This window comes from Hypomesus transpacificus, chromosome 17, assembly GCF_021917145.1.
Source record: "Hypomesus transpacificus isolate Combined female chromosome 17, fHypTra1, whole genome shotgun sequence".
NCBI classification, from domain to species: Eukaryota; Metazoa; Chordata; class Actinopteri; order Osmeriformes; family Osmeridae; genus Hypomesus; species Hypomesus transpacificus.
In genome coordinates, this window is record NC_061076.1 from 16,824,993 (window position 1) to 16,846,028 (window position 21,036).

Consider the following 21,036-nt stretch of genomic DNA (forward strand, 5'->3'; position numbering starts at 1 on the left):
GAGATGTTAGTACATTCAAAACAGCAATATTGCTCAGCACTGACCTCTGTTGGCCTTTAAAGTGTACTGCAATAAATCCCCATAAACTGAGAGAAGAGACCGGAACAGACTACCCTAGACTTGACCAGACTAGACTGGACTAGAATAGGATGTAATAGACGAGACTGATATTTTAGTGTTGTCCTTGAGTTCTATGGTAACTTCAAAGTGTCTGACTTTAAAACAGTTTGTTCTTTGATTCAGGAATGAAACATTTATCAATCATTGTTCGTTTAATATTATTTGGAAAGTATAACTAAATATAACATGCCGGGGTGTATAAGCCCAAGGGATGACACAGTTCAACTTTATATTCATGAATATTAAATAATCAGAATTTAATAATTTACAACATGAACTATTTGTATCTCACTTTGAGTTTATGCCAAATGCAAAAATGTGAACAAAATGATTCCTGAGTATTTCCCATGGTATGCTATGGAGCTGATTAACACAACAGAAACAGGTCAGTCACAGTTTTGATGAGTGTGCTTGACTGTGTGAGTCACTGTTTATAAGCAGCAGCAATCATGCTGAGTAGCAAGAGCAGGAGTTACCAGTGGTTTATTATAGAGTGTGAGATCATGCAGTGACTAATCTTCCCTGACTGTTCCCAGTCTTCCCCTGGCTTCCCTTCACCCCGGGAGGGGGGGGGAGGGGGTGAAGGGGGGTGTAGGGGGGTGGGGGTGGAGGGGGGGGGGGACTCTTGTTATTCTCAGCAGGGAGGCTCTAAGTCAGGGGTTCTCAACCCGGGTCCTAATGGACCCTCTGCCCTGCTGGTTCTAGAAGATGTTCCCCTGCATTTGAATCAGGTGTGTTGGAGCAGAGCTCTGTTTGACTGCCTCTGCTAGCACAGGTCTTTCGATTCAAATCAGTAAAGCTTTATTGGCATGAATGAGTTAAGATTGTTGTTAATGCCCTGCAGCCAGGCAAGACTTAACAAAATACATGAATTACATGACGCACCTAAACACTTACACGATAACAACAATAGTACTAATATCATGGTTGATAGTGTCTTCAACGACAATGAGAAGGAAAACGATTACAGTGACGTGAGAGCGCAGGTGGAACTCTCTGGAATGGGCCTCAGTGACATCACAGGGTAGTGTGTGGGGGGTGGCCCTCCTCCGGACAGTCACCAGGCTGATAATAGCTCCTGACACAGGGCTGGTAATAGCCTGAGCCGGGAGAGCTCGTCCTGGGAGCAACCCGAGACGGCCAAGACCAGCGACGGCGGAGCAAGAAATAGAAACTCCAGCCCGTCAAGGAGTAAACAGGACAAGGCCCCTGGGCCGCGTTTAGAAGCCTGCGTAGCGGTGTGGCATTCCTGCCCGTTGCCCCACTGACACCCAGCAAAGGTCTTCTGTGAGCTCATGAGGTGTAAATAGAGAGAGGGAGGGAGGGGCTGGATGGTATATAAGGCTGAGTTGCTGCTCAGTGTCCACAACACCTCGGGGTGAAGACACACAAATCCAGCAAGAGACTCCCGCTCCAAGAGATCCTCACCTCAAGAGATCCTCACCTCAAGAGATCTTCACATCAAGAGATCCTCACACCAAGGAATCTTCCGGAAGCGATCGGAACAAGACGGACAAAACAGCCAACATGAGCCTGCCCTCCACCTTCGACAACATGTTCAAGGACGACCCCTTCTTCAGCCAGGCCAGCCTGCTCGGGACCCTACCCCAGAGAGCCGCGGCCACCACCTCGCTCCTCCAGAACGACTTCTTCAACAGGGGGGCTGAGATGACCCAGAGCCTCATGAAGGAGCTCCAGCAAGGCCTTCCAGGGGAGCTGTTCCAGCTGGGATCCCCCCTCCTCAGGCAGAGGGGCATGGAGGCCCTGGATCAGGGAGAGGGGCCCTCCGCGGAGCTGGTGGAGGCAGATCCCAGCAGGGGGCGAAGCGATCTCTCCGTGACCCTGGAAGCCCAGGGATTCCTCCCCGAGGAGATCAAGGTGAAGCTGGAGGGGCGGAGGCTGGCGGTGGTGGCCATGAAGAAGGCCCAGGCGGAGGAGGTCCAGTCTTCCTCCTCTGCGACGTCCTTCTCCTCCTTCTCCTCCTCTTCCTCTCAGCAGAAGGGATTCGCCCGGAAGTTTGACCTTCCCGCCCACCTAGACCTCAGCGCTCTGTCCTGCTCACTCGGGGAGGACGGAAAGCTCCGGATCCATGCCCCCGCAGCCCTGCAGCCAATCACTGACAAACCCCAGGCCCAGCAACCAATCAGTGGTGAGCCCCAGGCCCAGCAACCAATCAGTGATGAGGGTCAGGGCCCTGCCCGCTTCAGAACATGTCTGGACATCCCGATTACGAAGAGCAAGCCAGAGGAAGCAACCCTCACAGCTTAAGAACCTATACCGACCAGGGAGACAGGACGGTGTTGTTTACTGCTGATGCTATGTCAATCCAATGGACTGTTTTACATTGTAAATGTTATTTATTTGAACTGTTTTGATTAAAACGCTCTTGATTTTCAATCGACGGTCTCGCTCGAATGGTTTGGGAGGTTTCTCTCGCTGCTCTGCTCAGACCTAGAGTGCGGATGCTCCTCGACAATTATTTCCGTTTCTGTTTCCATTGTCGTGTGCAAGCGCAACAACACACATCTTCAGACCTGGTGTTGAGTCATACGGCCGCGAAGTGTAGAACAGTATTACACACACACACGCACTGATTCAAAGGAAGATAGGTTTAGTGGTAGATGGTGGGTGTAAGCGAGGGAGGGGCCCCAGGTCTACAGTGAGGTGAGGGGCCCCAGGTCACACTGGGGTTTCTGTCACACGCTTCTCCCTCTCAGTGGGACCAGCTCTGGCCACGTCACCAGCTCCACTTCCTGCGACGAAAGTAGGTTTCCAGGACAGATCTGATCTCTCAGGGATGCGTTCCCGTAGCTACAGACAGACTGTGGTGGTGTCTTTATCCTGGATGACGGTAGACCTCATTCTGGTCGGCTTGTTCACACTTCACAACGTCAGCCACTTCTGACACTTACCTATGTTCTACCATAAGTGTCAAACTCAACGCCGGCGGGCCACATCCGACCCAGCGAAATCATTTTATATATTTTTTTTTTTTATGGCACGGCTATAGACCAATGATCACCCTACGTCACACAACTGTCAAGCAGGCTCAACTGCGCATGTGGGTTGCAAAAGACGAACTTCTCCCCGTTCTATTACTCTTGGAGTGTCGTTCAGGTCATCATATATCTCTGGCCACTGGATTGCAGGGATTGATATTAACTTTTTGAGGCTCTTGGCCTTTGGACAAATACATTTACGTTCACTTGTCTATGCACGAAAGTCACTTGACCCCGATACCCTTAAATAGCCTGTCCAAGTGATCGGGCAAAACTAGCCTGGCTAACGGAGGTCGCTTTCTCAGGCAAATGACGAATGAAACAGACAGGTTAAAGAAATCCGAGATTCTGGCTATCTTCACCAGACTCGTATCTACATTAGGCAGTCCTCCCTGACGTTTCTGGTGTAGAATGGAGTGAAATACAACATTGTGCACACTGCCAGTGAGCGAGTCTGGCTGAGGCTAACGTCAAAACAGTGTAACTGGGATGTAGTCTCACTCAGATTGTGTGAGGGAATGATAGCATTATACTGCTGATCAATGCTGCTATACCAATCAATATCTAATATGAATTTGTAAACACACATGTTTTGTAATGCTAATAACTAAGATACAAATATTGAATGTGATCAATTGATTTAATAAAGTAACAGATAAGAAACATTGAAATGTAACTTTGGTGTGTGGACAAGAATGCAGATGTCAGGCAAACTGACTTGGGAGGCGAGTTCGTGACGCTCAGGGACTGGTGTGAGCACAATGAGCTAGTCAGCTCATGGGAGTAAAAGTGTCAACTTGGGAGATAAGGTGATGCTGGGAACATAACTCTTCTCTGCTTCAGGACGAGTCAGACCGGACAGTTCTTACTATGGATAATATGCCCCCTTCCCCTGGAGACCCTGCCCCCCCCCCCTTCTCACTGGATGCTCCCCTTCTCCTTGGAGCCCATCTGCCCCTTTACATCATCTGACCTAGGAGTGGTCTTACCCTCTCCCCTTCCCCTTGAAGACCCCACCCCGTATATCATCAGGACCTCGAGATGACCTGCTCTCAACTCTGGAGAACTCAAACCCCCCCCCCCCCCTTGGATTGCATCAGACCTGTGGGTCTTGTCCACCCCCCTCCCTGAACAACACCAGACCTGTGGGTCTTCTCTGCCCCCTCCCTCTCCTAACATCACCAGGTCCGTGGACTGCCCACCTTGCGCCAGCATGAACGCCCTGGACATTTAATTGGTTAACAATAGCCACCCCAAGGTCTCCTGACCAATGGCCACTCACCAGACCTCCCTCTCTGGGGAGTACAAGATCTGTCTCCCAAGGGCGGGGAGACAGAACTTGGGAGGGGCAGAACTTTCTCTGATATTCTGTCACGACCACTTTCTCAACGAAGGCCTTCGTTCGTTCTAATCTTATACTCTGTTTTGGTGGGACGACTGCTTTTGCATCATCGACTGATTCATTGTACTAGACTACGGACATCTTGGTGTGTTGTTTTCATTGTGTATCTTGTGATTGCATCATTACTAATTAAACTACAAGTAACATGGTCCGATGCTTAACCGTGTATCATTCTTCCTCTCAACACCCAGTTTACACTATCCTTAACAATTGGTGACCTTCCGACGTGCCTGGGTGAGAGATCTGGACGAGAGGTCCCTGAGAAGGGGACCCCAGCCGGCAGGAGCGGGACAGCTGTGGTTCACTGACACTCACTTGGATATCCACAAAAATAAGGTCAGCAGAGCCTGTTTAAACGAAATCTGCATAGCTTAGGACTTTAGCTTTTAGGAGTGAGTGTCTTTAAACTGCACTGTACTGTGACTCTGGGCTGCACACTTTGAATCAAATTGTCCATAGAGAGATTAACGTTGATGCAAACTCAATGATACATTTGTAATTGTGAAACAAGGTGGGGTCTGGCAGATGTGGCACTGTGACGGGAGCGCCTGGCAGTTTCTGCGTGAAACGAGGCGGGGTCTGGCAGTAGTCACACTGTGACGGGAGCACCTGGCAGTTTCTGATTGTGTCTATTGTGAAACGAGGTGGGGTCTGGCAGATGTGGCACTGTGACGGGAGCGCCTGGCAGTTTCTGCGTGAAACGAGGCGGGGGTCTGGCAGTAGTCACACTGTGACGGGAGCACCTGGCAGTTTCTGATTGTGTCTATTGTGAAACGAGGTGGGGTCTGGCAGATGTGGCACTGTGACGGGAGCGCCTGGCAGTTTCTGCGTGAAACGAGGCGGGGTCTGGCAGTAGTCACACTGTGACGGGAGCACCTGGCAGTTTCTGATAGTCATAAATAATAAAGTAAATAATATGTTTGTGGAGATTTAAGGAGTAGCAAACCTCTTTTTCTTGCTTTCTCTCTCTTTCTCCCTATCTACTGCATTGCTGGAATGGGCTATGCCGAGGTTCGAGCAGGGCACATTTCACAAGCAGACTCTCTCTCTTTCTTGCTTTCTCTCCCTTTCTCTCTATTGCATTGTCGGGATGGGGCCATGCCGAGGTTCGAGCATGGCGCATTTTAGACAAAGCTCTCCCTTTCTCTCGCTCTCTCTCTCTCTCTCTCTCTCTCTCTCTCTCTCTCTCGCTATCTCTCTCGCTATCTCTTAGCATTGTTGGGTTAATAATGTGTATCTCTCCCCTCGCACCTCTCCCCTCCCCTCTCCTCTCCTCTCACCCCTCCCCTCTCACACACTCTCCCTTCACACACCTCCCCTCCCTTCCCCTCTCCTCCCCTCTCCTCTCCTCCCCTCTCCACTCCTCTCCTTTCTCCTCTCCTCTCCCTTCACACACCTCCCCTCAACTCCCTACCCCCTCCAACCCCTACCCTCTCACACACTCTCTCACTCTCGCCCTCTCTCTCTCTCTCGCTCTCCCCACCTCCCCTCTCCTCTCCTCCCCCCTCCTCTCCTCTCTCCCCTCCCCTCCCCCCCCTCACACACTCTCTCCCTTCACACACCTCCCCTCAACTCCCAACCCCTCCAACCCCTCCCCTCTCACACACCCTCTCATCTCTCCCTTCACACACCTCACCTCCCCACCACTCCCCTCTCACACACTCTCTCCCTTCACACACCTCCCCACCCCTCCCCTCCCCTCTCTTGCACTACACACACTCTCTCTCTCTCTCTCTCTCTCTCTCTCTCTCTCTCTCTCTCTCTCTATGTCTCTCTCTCTCTTTACCTCTTCTCTGGTCAAGGAGCTGAGACCTACCGGTGCCAACTAAACTCCTTGTCTCTCTCTCTCTCTCTAATACTGATGTGTATGTATGGATCTTTGAGACTCTACCCACAGCTACGACCAGCAACAGGTAAGCGCTAATACAATTATTTTGGTGGTTGGCATTGACTGGTGACAGTGGGTTGCAGCTGTTACTAGCCTGGATCCGGCTGGTGGCAGTTGGGTGGTTGGTGAGCTCAGACTGGTGGTGGATTATATTATTGCAGTTGTGTTTTGTCTGTGGCTCCGACTGGTGGTGGATGGCATTATTGCAGTTCTATTTTGTCTGGCTCCGACTAGTGGTACATGGCATTACTACAGCTGTTATTGTTTGATTCCAACCAGTGGTGGAACAACAAGTATTTATGGTCAGACGTGACCTTGCTATCTGTGTGTGTCTGTTATGTTTGCCTTATGTTGCCTATATGTATCTGTCATGTTTGTTTTATGTCTGTTTCAAACAAGAGAAAATTATGTTTATGTGTCTTTAAGGAGAGGACAAATGGAGTGGCGTCCATCGCACGTTGAATTAAGGCCAGGTTATAAAATATTAGACTGGTGGCAGACCAAATACACAGTCAACCCGGATACTGGGTTTAAAGAAGGCAGCGATAAAAAAGACAAGTGGTGGGGGCAGTGACAGCGGTTTTCCCCTATAACATCATTAGGGTTTTCCCACTGTGTCCAGTGTGTCCACACCACTTGGCCATAACGCTGCATAGTCTCATTATTATCGTTCTAAGCATTGTGTTCCTTAACGGGATATTTTAAATGTTGTGTTAGTTGTCACACCCTTTAAAGGGTGTGAAAGGAGGGATTCCAAGAAAACTTTAAAATATCCTGTCCGAATTAACAGTTTCTTTCTACATGTATTGACTCTTTTAATGTTCTGTTTAACAGATTGACTGATCGTAAGATATGGTCGTCACACCCTTTAGAGGGTGTGAAAGGAGGGTGAGTCCTAGTGAAAAAAAAAAAAAAAAGTTATATATATCTTCCTGTAATCTGACTGACTGTTTCTTATTGCTCATCTGAACTAACCTCCATTGTTTGCTCACACAGGTTCATAATATTTTAAATTTGTGTAGTCACACCCTTTAAAGGGTGTGAAAGGAGGGATCCATGAAAACTTTAAAATATTAAATTTTGATTGTTTTGATGACCATATGCGCATGTTTAACCTAGTTATCGACTGATTTTGCATTTTAACATCTAGTTTGACTGTATTTTGGTTCATTGCTTAAGTGTTTTACGCATGTTTAACCTAGTTAACAACTGATTTGCCTTTACTGCCAGACTGGGATATTTTAAATTTGTGTTGTCACACCCTTTAGAGGGTGTGAAAGGAGGGATCCATGAAACTTTAAAATATCCAGTTTTAATGTTGACACCACATAGTGGTGTCAAAGGAGGGATTGTGAGGGAATGATAGCATTATACTGCTGATCAATGCTGCTATACCAATCAATATCTAATATGAATTTGTAAACACACATGTTTTGTAATGCTAATAACTAAGATACAAATATTGAATGTGATCAATTGATTTAATAAAGTAACAGATAAGAAACATTGAAATGTAACTTTGGTGTGTGGACAAGAATGCAGATGTCAGGCAAACTGACTTGGGAGGCGAGTTCGTGACGCTCAGGGACTGGTGTGAGCACAATGAGCTAGTCAGCTCATGGGAGTAAAAGTGTCAACTTGGGAGATAAGGTGATGCTGGGAACATAACTCTTCTCTGCTTCAGGACGAGTCAGACCGGACAGTTCTTACTATGGATAATATGCCCCCTTCCCCTGGAGACCCTGCCCCCCCCCCCCTTCTCACTGGATGCTCCCCTTCTCCTTGGAGCCCATCTGCCCCTTTACATCATCTGACCTAGGAGTGGTCTTACCCTCTCCCCTTCCCCTTGAAGACCCCACCCCGTATATCATCAGGACCTCGAGATGACCTGCTCTCAACTCTGGAGAACTCAAACCCCCCCCCCCCCTTGGATTGCATCAGACCTGTGGGTCTTGTCCACCCCCCTCCCTGAACAACACCAGACCTGTGGGTCTTCTCTGCCCCCTCCCTCTCCTAACATCACCAGGTCCGTGGACTGCCCACCTTGCGCCAGCATGAACGCCCTGGACATTTAATTGGTTAACAATAGCCACCCCAAGGTCTCCTGACCAATGGCCACTCACCAGACCTCCCTCTCTGGGGAGTACAAGATCTGTCTCCCAAGGGCGGGGAGACAGAACTTGGGAGGGGCAGAACTTTCTCTGATATTCTGTCACGACCACTTTCTCAACGAAGGCCTTCGTTCGTTCTAATCTTATACTCTGTTTTGGTGGGACGACTGCTTTTGCATCATCGACTGATTCATTGTACTAGACTACGGACATCTTGGTGTGTTGTTTTCATTGTGTATCTTGTGATTGCATCATTACTAATTAAACTACAAGTAACATGGTCCGATGCTTAACCGTGTATCATTCTTCCTCTCAACACCCAGTTTACACTATCCTTAACAATTGCCAGTTTAAACAAATCAGAAAAATAATCGGACCAGCTGACTTTAAAAGCAGAATTCCCATATCTCTTAATAGCTGCCCTGCTCGACTTTTTAAATGTAGAATTGACTGTAAAAGTGTAAAATTATTAACGTTGACATGACGTGAAGACATGGTTGCCGCTCGACTATGCGGTCTGTACCGGGCGACATTCTCACTCAAATTTCAAGACTTTCTTGACCTAAATCAAAATTCTGATGCGACAGATCATTGGGTAATCGCCTAGTAATGTCCTCCTCGACGCTTTTGTTCTTTTTAAATTTAACTATTTGTATTATCCGTGTGGTCCTTTTGCCATTTAAAATGCTATCCTTTCCCGGTTTTCTGCAGCCACAGTGCGCGCGCATCCCGATTGTTTACAACTAAATAATTGGTCTATATGAAGCACCAATAACACAAAAACTACTAATCCCATAATGCAGCGCAACAGTTGCCTTATCGAATAGGCTGATGCGCACTGTGGGCGCTCACATAAACTGTGGAAGTCACTATCTAGCATCACATCAAACCCAGAATACGTCCTAAATTTGGGCTTATCCCCGAATGTTTACAACGTCTGGCTCCGCGCCTGATTAACACTCGGACGAATCGATAAGCAGTCTCGAAAAATAATACGATCCCTTTCCGTAATCATCCCAACAATGTTCACTGCAACCCCATTCAAAGCAGGCTGCATCTGGCCCTGGATGGAAGGCAGTGTCAAGAAAGATGTGAAAGCGAATACTTGTTTTCTAGGAATAAAACCGTTATGTATTTTCTGTTATGAGGCAATGTCGGTCGTTAAAGAGTCAATCTCCGTCGGCATTTTGACTCCAAACACGGAGATAAATATGCCAAATATAGTCTCCAAGAAAAACTGCAGATTGTCCAAGAATAAAAGCCGGAGTGCAATCGTAGCAGAATAGGTTCACAAATGCTACAGCTAAAAACGATGTTTTTACATCGTAAACATCGTTACATCGTAGTTCTCTGAAATGGGCCAAGTGCCTGAAATAAAGCTGGAAAAAATAAAAATAAAACAGAAATGTAGTTACAACTGGCCCTTTGATGGCAACCATGATGTGGCCCTTGGTGAAAATGAGTTTGACACCCCTGAATCTAGACGTTTCCTTGCTACAGCACACCTGGTTCTAATGAACGGCTCGTTATCTGGCTTCTGCTGAGCTTGATAACAATCCGTTCATTAGAACCAGGTGTGTTGGAGCTGGGAAACATCTAGATGCAGGGTGGGCCCTGAGGACCAGCTAGGGTTGAAGACCACTGACAGACCAAGGCTTTCCCTGTCTATCTAAAAGCAGAACATACAAATGTATAATCTTTAAAATGTTTGCTTGTTATTTCAGCAGAGAAGCTAAACAGCCCTGTGTTCTAACGTGTATTTCATGTGCCATAATATGTAATGAATGCAAGTCGGCCTACGGGAAAGTTAACTACATTATCATGACATGGAGACTGTTGTCCAGAAAAACCTCAGTATCTGTATACGGACATCCTGTGACATCTTGTGCAAATTGTGACGATAAAGCTGTCTTTTTGAATGCACATTCACAGATTGTCAGATTTCCAAGAATAGTTACCCAAACAGATCATTTTAGACTATCACGTTTGACCGTATTTCTCTCTCTCTCTCCCTCTCTCTCCCTCTCTCTGTATGTGAGTGGTGATAAAGAGGCGGTCTCATAGACAGCGCAACAGAGTTAATCTAAACTTTAGTTTCCATTTCTTTATCCCTATCGACGTGAGATTGCGCGCGTTTGGAGCAGGGCCGACCGCACGCGACTCTCACCGTCAATCTAAAACTTCAGTTGACATGACGCCGAACGTAGAATTGTACCTTGATAACGTTTGCACATCGTAATAACTGTTTTTTCTAAATGCAATTCGTTCATCTGAAAGCTTTTGATACAAGTGTGTGAGTGACGGAGCGGTCCGTGCATCCTCCACCCTGTCTTTCAGTGTCAAGGCGCCCCACAGCAACCAACTCACAAGGTAAGAAAATGCAGTAGGCACTTATCTTGTCCTGCACTACAATGTTAACAAATCGTCAAACGACACAAAATAACAAAATATTGCAGACTACGCATGTGTGTGTCAAGATAACGTAAAGCAACAATTACTGTGTTCAGTCGGCAGGTGTACAGGTTATATCGACTCTCGCGCAGGCTGGAACATGTTCCTCTGGCGATATTCCCACGGTAGCCTACTCCTGAACCACAATAATTAGTCACCTGTATACTCGTCCACTGTAACTGTAGCGTGGTAGTCTCATTTGGGTGAATCATGTTGCCGTGCGGGGCCCAGCGGTTAGAGACAAATCCAAACACATTTAATGACCGATAATTAGACTGAACATGGTATTTAACTATTGCTTTCATGTATATTTAAAACAACCACTCGCTTTTTTTTACCCATACAAAGGCTGTAAAATAACACACACACACACACATCTAATAATCATTAGAAATACAACTGAAACCGATGGTTTTATGTAGCACTGACTTCCCCTAAAATGTTATTTTAGTCATGTTCCTCATTGTCTGGTCGAAGGTTAAAACACCACACTTACGGTGTGGTGTGTGTGTGTGTGGGGGGGGGGACCTCAATCCGAGCCATTTAATCAATCACCCAATTGGCACTGCCAACGATTCTGTACCTGTTATGCTAGCCCTGTCAGAGCTCAACAGACATGCTAGCCCTGTCAGAGGTCAACAGACATGCTAGACCCGTCAGAGGTCAACAGACATGCTAGCCCCGTCAGAGGTCAACAGACATGCTAGCCCTGTCAGAGCTCAACAGACATGCTAGCCCCGTCAGAGGTCAACAGACATGCTAGCCCTGTCAGAGCTCAACAGACATGCTAGCCCCGTCAGAGGTCAACAGACATGCTAGCCCTGTCAGGGGTCAACAGACATGCTAGCCCCGTCAGGGGTCAACAGACATGCTAGCCCCGTCAGAGGTCTAGCACAGAAACAGTTGACACATCAATACTAAAGCTACACTTTCTTCTTGCCTGTGATGTTTCATTTTGCGTCCACAATTTACCTGTCTGATAGACTAGTCCACTAGTTGTCTCAGTCCTACCACAGAAGAGGGGATTTCCAGACACTTGTCAATCAAGTCATCAGAAATGGCCTTCATGGAACTTCCTCAGTTAGAATCCAAGATGGGCATTTTCAGACATCCCAAGTTTCCTGGATTTCAATAGCGCGTCCGGATCGCGTCCCGGGGGGGGGGGGGGGGTTCAGGAGTCCTGTACGGGAAGACAAGAGTCCTGTCTCCCCGTACCAGAGGAGTCCTGTCTCCAAGTACCAGGGGAGTCCTGTCTCCAAGTACCAGGGGAGTCCTGTCTCTACGTACCAGGGGAGTCCTGTCCCCCTGTACCAGGGGGGTCCTGTCTGGGCGCTGGCTTGGTGCCATACTGTCCAGGGATCAACGTCCAGCCTATTGATACAGGCTAATTTGTATCTCACCCATTCACCCGGATCATCGTGTGAGTGAGGTTTTGAAGACAATATGTGAGCTATTAAAGTGAATAAGTAAACTTTCACCGTTGACTTTTTGGATAATTTGTCCTCCGGTTTCTTGTATCGAGGGGAGTGGAGACGAGGCTTATCAAGTGAAACTGGGCTGACATTGTTTGTGTAATTGAATTACATTTCTCACGCTATTTGAGCCTCCCCATCCAGAGGCCAGAAGGATGAGGCCAGAGGGATGAGGCCTAAGGGCCTGAGGTTACTGAGGCTCTTGTCTGCCCCAGAGACACAAGGGAGAACAGAGAGGCCTCTGAGCAGCTGCGTTAGGAGTAGTAGGCCCTGCCTCATACCCTGTGTCAGCCCTGCCTCTATCCTGTCTCAGATCCTGCTTCTACCCTGCCTCTACCCTGCCTCATATCCTGCTTCTGCCCTGCCTCTACCCTGTCTCAGATCCTGCTTCTACCCTGCCTCAGATCCTGCTTCTGCCCTGCCTCTGCCCTGCCTCTACCCTGCCTCAGATCCTACCTCTGCCCAGACACATTGTAGTTATTGATTTACTGAAGCTGTTGTTTTGCGGAACTGGAACATTTTATTCTCAGAGGGGAATTTGTGTTTAACTTATAAGCAGTGTGAGGTAAAATAACTTAGATCTGGTGTGAGCAGAGGCGACGCTACCATTAGGCAAAGTAGGCAGCTGCCTAGGGCCTCAGAATGCCTGGGGGTCCGGTGAAAATAAAAAAAATATGATATATAGTACAGTATGTTAATTTTCATATTTGTGCTTCTCCCAAACATGTTATCAAATGATATCCTGCCTTCCATTACATTATTCATGTGTGAAAGAAATCCAAACCCCCCTAGCTTGTCTTGTCCCATATTGTTTCTCAGCCCAGCAGCGCAAAATACGTTCGGTATCTTAATCAGTTAGACTTTGAAACGATATCATGAAATTATGAAACGTTTATATGTTAGGGGTGCAGCAAAAGACGGAAGGAGGAAAACTAAACTTTTATTGCCACTCTCCCAAAGATGACATTTTTTTATTCTGCCAACAATGTTAGCAATAGTAGTAACGCTAGTTTAGCACCTGCGGCTAACACTAGGCTACTAATGTGTATAGGTTAGCGGCTTCAGCTATTCCTGAAGACGATTTGACAAGGACATTAAAGAAGGAGAAAGCCAGGCAAAGAATTACATTAATTAGGGGCCTTAACCAGTCTCTGCCTAGGGCCCCAAAATCACTAGAACCGCATCTGGGTGTGAGGTAGCGTTAGCAGATCTTAGAACAGGTGTGAGGAAGACGATCTTAGAAGCTGTGTGAGGTACGCAGTAATAGCTGATTGCCTTCTGGGGCTGATTAACAGGCACGATCAGGTGACCTGACTGACAGGCACGATCAGGTGACCTGATTAACAGGCACGATCAGGTGACCTGACTGACAGGCACGATCAGGTGACCTGATTGACAGGCACGATCAGGTGACCTGACTGACAGGCACGATCAGGTGACCTGACTGACAGGCACGATCAGGTGACCTGATTGGGATGCGGTTTTGAGCTTTATTGCTTTGTATTGTAAAAAGTTGATTTGCTATCCGAAGTGATTATTATTATAACTTGTATTTAACCAGGAGAGATCCATTGAGATTAAGAATTTATTTTTCAAGGGAGACCTGGCCAAGACAGGCAGCAGTATACATACAAATATAGTTTTTGTATAGTAAAGACATACCAATGACAGAGCCTACGGGTGGTCAGAGCAGGCCATCCTACCTGAGAGTATAACTCACAGTGGTGAGTCTGAGCTTTACAGTTTGTAATGAACCTCAAGGCTGCATGGTATGCTGTGTCAACCTTATGAAGACACTGAGCAGAGGAGTGCATATACAACAGATCACCATAGTCCAGTACAGATGAAAACGTGGCGGCAACAAGTTGCTTTTTTACCTAAAAACAAAAACACAACTTATTTTGAAAATAAAAACCCAGCTTTAGCCTCAGCTTTTTCACCAGATACAGAACATGTGGCTTAAAAGTGAGGGAGTCATCAATCAAAATACCCAGGTATTTATAGGAGTTAACAAACTCTATTTCACTTCCCTCAAGAGTGACCACTGAAGCAATATTTAGTGGCCTGTTCTTAGCGTTGGTAAACAACACACATTTAGTCTTATCTGCATTTAAAACTAGTTTCAGCTGAAGTAGGTTATTTTGGAAAACAATAAAAGCATTTTGCAAGTTTTCAGTGGCATTAAAAGAGTTGACGCACAGCAGTATATAACAATGTCATCAGCATAAAAATAAAGATTTTCATCTGACACATTTTGACCTAGATTATTAATATAAAAAGTGAATAAAAGTGGACCTAATACAGAGCCCTGTGGAACACCCTCGTAGATGGCTGCAAGATCAGAACATAAACCATCATATTTAATGCACTGAGACCTATTAATAAGGTAGTTTGAGAACCAAGCAACTGCTTGCTCCGAGAGTCCTTAGTTAAGGAGTCTACATTTTAAAACATCATGATCAACTGTGATGTGTGATGCTCAGGGGATGAACCTGTGAGGAGCTGGTTTGGGATCCTGCTTTATACAGTGTATATAAGTGTCAGTGTGATATAAGTGTGTGTGTATATACTGGTATATACACGCCTGCGCCTAGTGGATAGCGGGACAAGTTATCCCTTCGTTCTCAGCATGAGAAATGTCTGAAATGCGTGAGCAATACAAGGTGTTGCGTGAGAAATGGCTGAAATGTGAGTCTCGCAGCGAATGCGTGAGACTTGAGAGCAGGGGTATAGCCAGAATAATCGTTTTGGGTAGGCCTAGAAAAATATGGATAGGCATCTTGTCAGTTTTGTTACTTATTTACTTTGCGATGTGCACCCGCTGCATAGTTTTTCAGAGATATTTTCGTTTTGGGGTAGGCCTTAGATCAAATTGGGTAGGCCTGTGCCTATCCGTGGCTACGCCCCTGCTTGAGAGCCCTGCTTCTTATTACGTGATCTCAACCATCCTAATGCTCATGTCTGTTTTTCCCCGAAGGTACACAGGACACATGGTGTATTCTGGGAGGTGCTGACGCACAAATCTCATTCCTCATCCTTGAGTCTGGAGGTAAGGGGAAATGCAGTGGGACTTTTTTTGTTTATAAAATTCCATAAATATTTGTTTTTGGTCCACTTTTCATTTACGTATGTTATAATGAATGTGAGTCTCCAGACATGCACTGCCAGCAGCTGTCCTCACAGTCCCAGGACCGGAACCTGTTGCTCAGCTCTTATATCTTTACATCAGACCTACTCTCTGCTCTCTCTTCCAAAAATATGAACTATTTCACAACCACATTGCTGCACCGACTCTGCAAAGAGCTGCGAAAGAGAGCTGTAAACCAGCAGCTGTTATGTGTCTCTGTCTGCTGTGCGTTTCAGTTCAGCTGCATTGGTAGGACCCGCAGTTACAGTAGAAAGAGAAAGAAAAAGGTCTCTGTGCCGTAATGGCACAGCTGGCATGGCTGGAAGTCGCTTCGGATAAAAGCGTCTGTTAAATGAATTAATGTAAATAAATGTGATGGCTGAATGAATAATTTTGTTCCCTTTGATTCTTCTCACTTGGATGCACCTGCAGCTGTGTTGCTGTGCAGACTTACTGTTCTCCCCCTGCCCAGTCTGCTAACATGGAGGCCAGGGGAAAGTACGATTTTGACGCCACGGAGGAAGATGAGCTGAGCTTCAGGAAGGGCGACGTGATCAAGGTGTGTGTGTGTGTGTCTGAGGTGAAACCACAGAACCAGAAACCACAGAAGAAGACAGGTGTCACAGCCTGGAATGAAGGCTTTTAGTCACTCGACAACTGTCGAATGTGATAGTGAGACGTTAAAAAAATCATAGTTTTGATAATACTGAAACAGCAGGGTCCTAAAGTGTGAAGCCACTAGTCAAGATGCTTCTGTTTCACATTTGTTCCGATTGTAATGGCAGCTTTTTTTGCACTCCACATATAGCAATTTGGGTGAAACATTACATCTTTAGAAAAAGGAAATTAACTTCTGAATATCGTAATATTAGGTATCTCTTTTTTGGGGCTTTTTCAGTCTTCAATTCCCTTGTTAAACATTCACGGGGTGTCACACTTCTGGACTCTTGTCTTTCTCCGTGACAGTAGTCTTGGTTCTTTGTCGTCAGATCCTAGGTGCTGAGGACGACTGGCTGAAAGCTGAAATGAACGGCCTCCGAGGCTTTGTGCCCAAGAACTATGTTGACAGATCAATCCCAAGGTAAATTATGAGCAATCTGTTTGTTTGATTATTCATTTATTCTATTTTTACCAAGACAAAATGTTCATCGTTCTTTACTTGAGTCGGTTGAAACACATTTGGATTATACAAAACTTGAATTAGAAGATGCAGGGATACTATCATTAAATTCTTGTTTTGGGAGTAGATGTCTGTGTGTATGTCCATTGATGTGTGTGTGTGTGTGGATCTCTCCCCCCCCTCTCCCTCTCTCACCATCCCCCCTCTCCTCTCTCCCCCTCCCTCCCCCTCTCTCACCATCCCCCCCCCCCCTCTCTCTCTCTCCCCCTTCCTCTCCCTCTTTCACCACCCCCCCCCCCTCTCTCCCTCTCTCTCTTCCTCTCCCCCCACTCTCTCTCTCTCTTCCTCTCTCTCTCTCTCTCTCTCTCTCTCTCTTCCTGTCCCAACCTCTATCCCTCTCTCTCTTCCTCTCCCCCCCTCTCTCTCTCTTCCTCCCCCCCTCTCTCTCTCTTCCTCCCCCCCTCTCTCCCTCTCTCTCTCTCTTCCCCCCCCCCCCCACTCTCTCTCTCTCTCTGCAGCTGGTTCCAGGAGGATGCAACCCGCAGCACTGCAGAGGATGTGCTGAGGTCCCACCAGGTGGGCAGCTTCCTGATCCGAGGGAGCCAGAACTCCCCTGGAGACTTCTCCATCTCCGTCAGGTGTGTGTGTGTGTGTGTGTGTGTGTGTGTGTGTGTGTGTGTGTGTGTGTGTGTGTGTGTGTGTGTTCATGTTAAGGTTGGGATATGGGTTTGTGGTAAGAGAACACAATTTTGAATGGGAATTCATGTTTAGGCCCTGCTAGGATAGAAAAACTGTCTATGTGTGTATATGTATACGTATTTGTGTGTGTGTATATATGTGTGTGTGTGTGTGTGTGCGTGCAGGCAGGAGCGATGGTCGGGGCAGTCGACTTACAGCTTACTGAGTTCAGTTTAACAGCATCATCTGTTGTTTCAGTGTTTCTCACATCCCCGTACCATTTGTCATTTCATCACTTCGATGTTAAAAAACATAATCTAGTGTGCACAGAGCCGCTGTTATTGACGAGACTGACAGCTGATTTCTGCAATATCCCTACTGACCAGTAGGGGAATATCACATTGAGTTATCAGAATGGTTTCGAGTGTGACTCCTTAGCCACATATGAGCAAACATGAGGAATGGCCACAGTTTCCGTCAAACCTAAATAAACTCCATGTGAGAATGTGACCCGCTGTATGTCTCCTCTCCACAGACATGAGTTTGATGTGCAGCACTTCAGGGTGATGAAGGACAGCAAGGGAGCCTACTTCCTGTGGGCGGAGAAGTTCACTTCCCTTAACAAGATGGTGAACTACTACAAGACCAACTCCATTTCCAAACAGTCGGACATCTTCCTGCACGACGGTAGTCAAGACGGCAGGAGCCTAGCGACCACCCAACAGGTGTTGCAGCCGTGAGAGTCTTTGAGGCCATAACCCAGCACACCTTTAGTGAATACCTAAACAAACCCTAGCCTCCAGCCTCTAGCCCTAGCCTCTAACGTCTATTTTTAAAATGTTGTTTCATGTAAAGTGTTGTGTGAAAAAAAATCGTTGGATCAGAATCTTTTTTCATGAACACCCCTGCAGGCAGTTGGTACATCTGGCAGGTGGTCTCTCCCTTGGGGAGGAGCCTAACGGCTGTGAGGAAGTGGTGCCCATGTAAACAACCCTCTACTGGCCTGTGAGGGCCCATGTAAACAACCCTCTCCTGGCCTTTGAGGGCCCATGTAAACAACCCTCTCCTGGCCTGTGAGGGCCCATGTAAACAACCCTCTCCTGGCCTTTGAGGGCCCATGTAAACAACCCTCTCCTGGCCTTTGAGGGCCCATGTAAACAACCCTCTCCTGGCCTGTGAGGGCCCATGTAAACAACCCTCTCCTGGCCTGTGAGGGCCCATGTAAACAACCCTCTACTGGCCTCTGTGTGTCTCCCAGATGAAGAGAGGCAGCCTTCCTGACCCAAGGGCTCAGGGCCACCAGGCCAGCGGTCCAGCGTCGCGCCGCGCGTCAGAGCAGTCCCACAGCCAGACGGTAACTCACCTGCCCTCACCTGCTCTGCCAACTGGCACATGAAAACTCACCTCTCCTTGTGACACATCATAAGCTCAAGTTACATCATCTCCATTTATTGTTCAAAATCAGAATTCCAAACATTAGATTAAAAAAACTTTTAAAAGTGGATACGACTCATACAAAATGGCAAAATTGTCTTCAGAACTTTTAAATGATTGACATGTCAGTGGACACCTCCCCCCGAGGAGGTCAGAGGTCATTTCGAACCCTGACCTCCACCATGTGAGACCCTGCAGTAGCTGCTCTGTCCCACGGTTACAGGAAACACACACACACACTGAGGGTGTGGCCGGTGGGACGTCTGTCGGCCCTGAGACCCTGTGTGTTCTGTGTCCAGAGTAAGAGAGTGATGGAGGAGAGCGCTCACTGTCTGCCCTGATACCCTGTGTGTTCTGTGTCCAGAGTAAGAGAGTGATGGAGGAGAGAGCTCACTGTCTGCCCTGAGACCCTGTGTGTTCTGTGTCCAGAGTAAGATAGTGATGGAGGAGAGAGCTCACTGTCTGCCCTCAGACCCTGTGTGTTCTGTGTCCAGAGTAAGAGAGTGATGGAGGAGAGAGCTCACTGTCTGCCCTGAGACCCTGTGTGTTCTGTGTCCAGAGTAAGAGAGTGATGGAGGAGAGAGCTCACACCATCGGTAGCGTTGGGAGAAGCAGCCCTGCAGCCTCCCTTCCTGCCCCCCGCAGGACCTCTGAGCCCACCCCCCTCCCTCAGGTAAGCCCCTCCCCACCCCCCTCCCTCAGGTAAGCCGCTCCCTCTCCCCTGGCCCCTCCCTCAGGTAAGCCCCTCCCCTCCCTGGACCCCTCCTTCAGGTAAGCCCCTCCCCATGCCCCTCCCTCAGGTAAGCCCCTCCCCTCCCTGGACCCCTCCTTCAGGTAAGCCCCTCCCCATGCCCCTCCCTCAGGTAAGCCCCTCCCTATGCCCCTCCCTCAGGTAAGCCCCTCCCCATGCCCCTCCCTCAGGTAAGCCCCTCCCCATGCCCCTCCCTCAGGTAAGCCCCTCCCCTCCCTGGACCCCTCCTTCAAGTAAGCCCCTCCCCTCCCTAGACCCCTCCCTCAGGTAAGCCCCTCCCCATGCCCCTCCCTCAGGTAAGCCCCTCCCCATGCCCCTCCCTCAGGTAAGCCCCTCCCTCAGGTAAGCCCCTCCCCATGCCCCTCCCTCAGGTAAGCCCCTCCCCTCCCTGGACCCCTCCTTCAGGTAAGCCCCTCCCCTCCCCATGCCCCTCCCTCAGGTAAGCCCCTCCCCATGCCCCTCCCTCAGGTAAGCCCCTCCCTCAGGTAAGCCCCTCCCCATGCCCCTCCCTCAGGTAAGCCCCTCCCCATGCCCCTCCCTCAGGTAAGCCCCTCCCCATGCCCCTCCCTCAGGTAAGCCCCTCCCCATGCCCATCTCTCAGGTAGACAGCTCTCCATAGGAAACTGGATCTGAATGCTTCAGAGCTGAAAGGTAATGTATACTACAGTAAAACAGCTTTGACTGCAAGTAATATTGAGTGTTTGTGCATGTGTGTGTGTGCCATACAGGTGAAAGCGCTGTATGACTTCATAGACCCCTGTGTGTGTGTTTGTGTGTGTGTGCGCGTGTGCGTGTGCGTCTGCGTGTGCGCGTGCAGGTGAGAGCACTGTATGACTTCATAGCTGAGGAAGAGGACGAGCTGGGGTTCTCCATCGGTGATGTCATCGAGGTTATTGACCGTCCAGATCCCTCGTGGTGGAAAGGCCGGCTGCGAGGCAAAAGCGGGCTGTTCCCCTCCAACTACATCACCTCCCTGTGAGAGAGGACCTGGAACCGTGCCTCAGGAACACACCTGGGCCCTGTCCACAGTGGCAGGTCTGATCAGCCACATGGGCTGTGCTGGTGGGGCCACGGAGACAACTGTTGCCACAGCAGGAGAGTTTGTATCAACATTACTTGTTGGAGGGACGCACTGCACTCCCATGATATCCTGTTTAGCGATGGTGTGATGATTTCTTTCTTTTTTTTAAGTGTTCCGACATATCTGAGATGACAAAGACAAAGCAGGCACACACATATGTTTTTATATTAAGCTCCTCTCGTTTTGATCAGTTCAGAAATGTTATTCGATATTGGATGGCCTACAGTTGGCCTTGGCAAGTAAACATGTTTAAAGTAGACTGTAACCCTCTCTGAGATTTGTATTTCAAACAAACGGCACTCTTTTCCAGGTTTAACGTTCTGTGAAAATAAAATAATGAGACCCTACACAATCTTTCTTTTTTGTGTATAAACTTTCTGGCAAATGGCAAATTTCAATACA

At 47.9% G+C, this 21,036-nt stretch overlaps 2 protein-coding genes across 4 annotated transcripts; both read left to right on the top strand.

Annotated features, from left to right (window-relative positions):
• The first annotated feature begins 1,470 nt into the window (after positions 1 to 1,470).
• On the top strand, positions 1,471 to 2,517 carry hspb9 (heat shock protein, alpha-crystallin-related, 9). The gene has a single exon (XM_047038522.1). It carries the CDS (start codon positions 1,648 to 1,650, stop codon positions 2,386 to 2,388), a length of 741 nt encoding a protein of 246 aa, XP_046894478.1. The 5' UTR covers positions 1,471 to 1,647; the 3' UTR covers positions 2,389 to 2,517.
• Positions 2,518 to 10,586: 8,069 nt separating this feature from the next.
• Positions 10,587 to 20,981, top strand: grap2a (GRB2 related adaptor protein 2a). 3 transcript variants are annotated; one of them, XM_047038510.1, is made up of 9 exons: positions 10,587 to 10,890; positions 15,421 to 15,492; positions 16,003 to 16,129; positions 16,560 to 16,651; positions 17,209 to 17,328; positions 17,904 to 18,093; positions 18,627 to 18,722; positions 19,362 to 19,475; positions 20,371 to 20,981. In XM_047038510.1, exons 3-9 carry the CDS (start codon positions 16,052 to 16,054, stop codon positions 20,530 to 20,532), a joined length of 852 nt encoding a protein of 283 aa, XP_046894466.1. In that variant the 5' UTR covers positions 10,587 to 10,890; positions 15,421 to 15,492; positions 16,003 to 16,051; the 3' UTR covers positions 20,533 to 20,981. The 3 variants fall into 3 exon arrangements, with proteins under 3 accessions (XP_046894466.1, XP_046894467.1, XP_046894468.1); XM_047038511.1 differs by lacking the exons at positions 10,587 to 10,890; positions 15,421 to 15,492 and having other exon boundaries at positions 15,499 to 16,129; XM_047038512.1 differs by lacking the exons at positions 10,587 to 10,890; positions 15,421 to 15,492; positions 16,003 to 16,129 and adding an exon at positions 16,180 to 16,442.
• The last annotated feature ends 55 nt before the right edge of the window (positions 20,982 to 21,036 follow it).

Bases quoted from the DNA above. Each gene is read 5' to 3' on its own strand.
- hspb9 (XM_047038522.1), top strand. From the start codon at position 1,648: ATGAGCCTGCCCTCCACCTTCGACAACATGTTCAAGGACGACCCCTTC.
- grap2a (XM_047038510.1), top strand. From the start codon at position 16,052: ATGGAGGCCAGGGGAAAGTACGATTTTGACGCCACGGAGGAAGATGAG. The intron at 16,652-17,208 runs GTAAATTATGAG...CTCTCTCTGCAG, and splicing joins GTTGACAGATCAATCCCAAG to CTGGTTCCAGGAGGATGCAA. The intron at 19,476-20,370 runs GTAAGCCCCTCC...GTGCGCGTGCAG, and splicing joins AGCCCACCCCCCTCCCTCAG to GTGAGAGCACTGTATGACTT.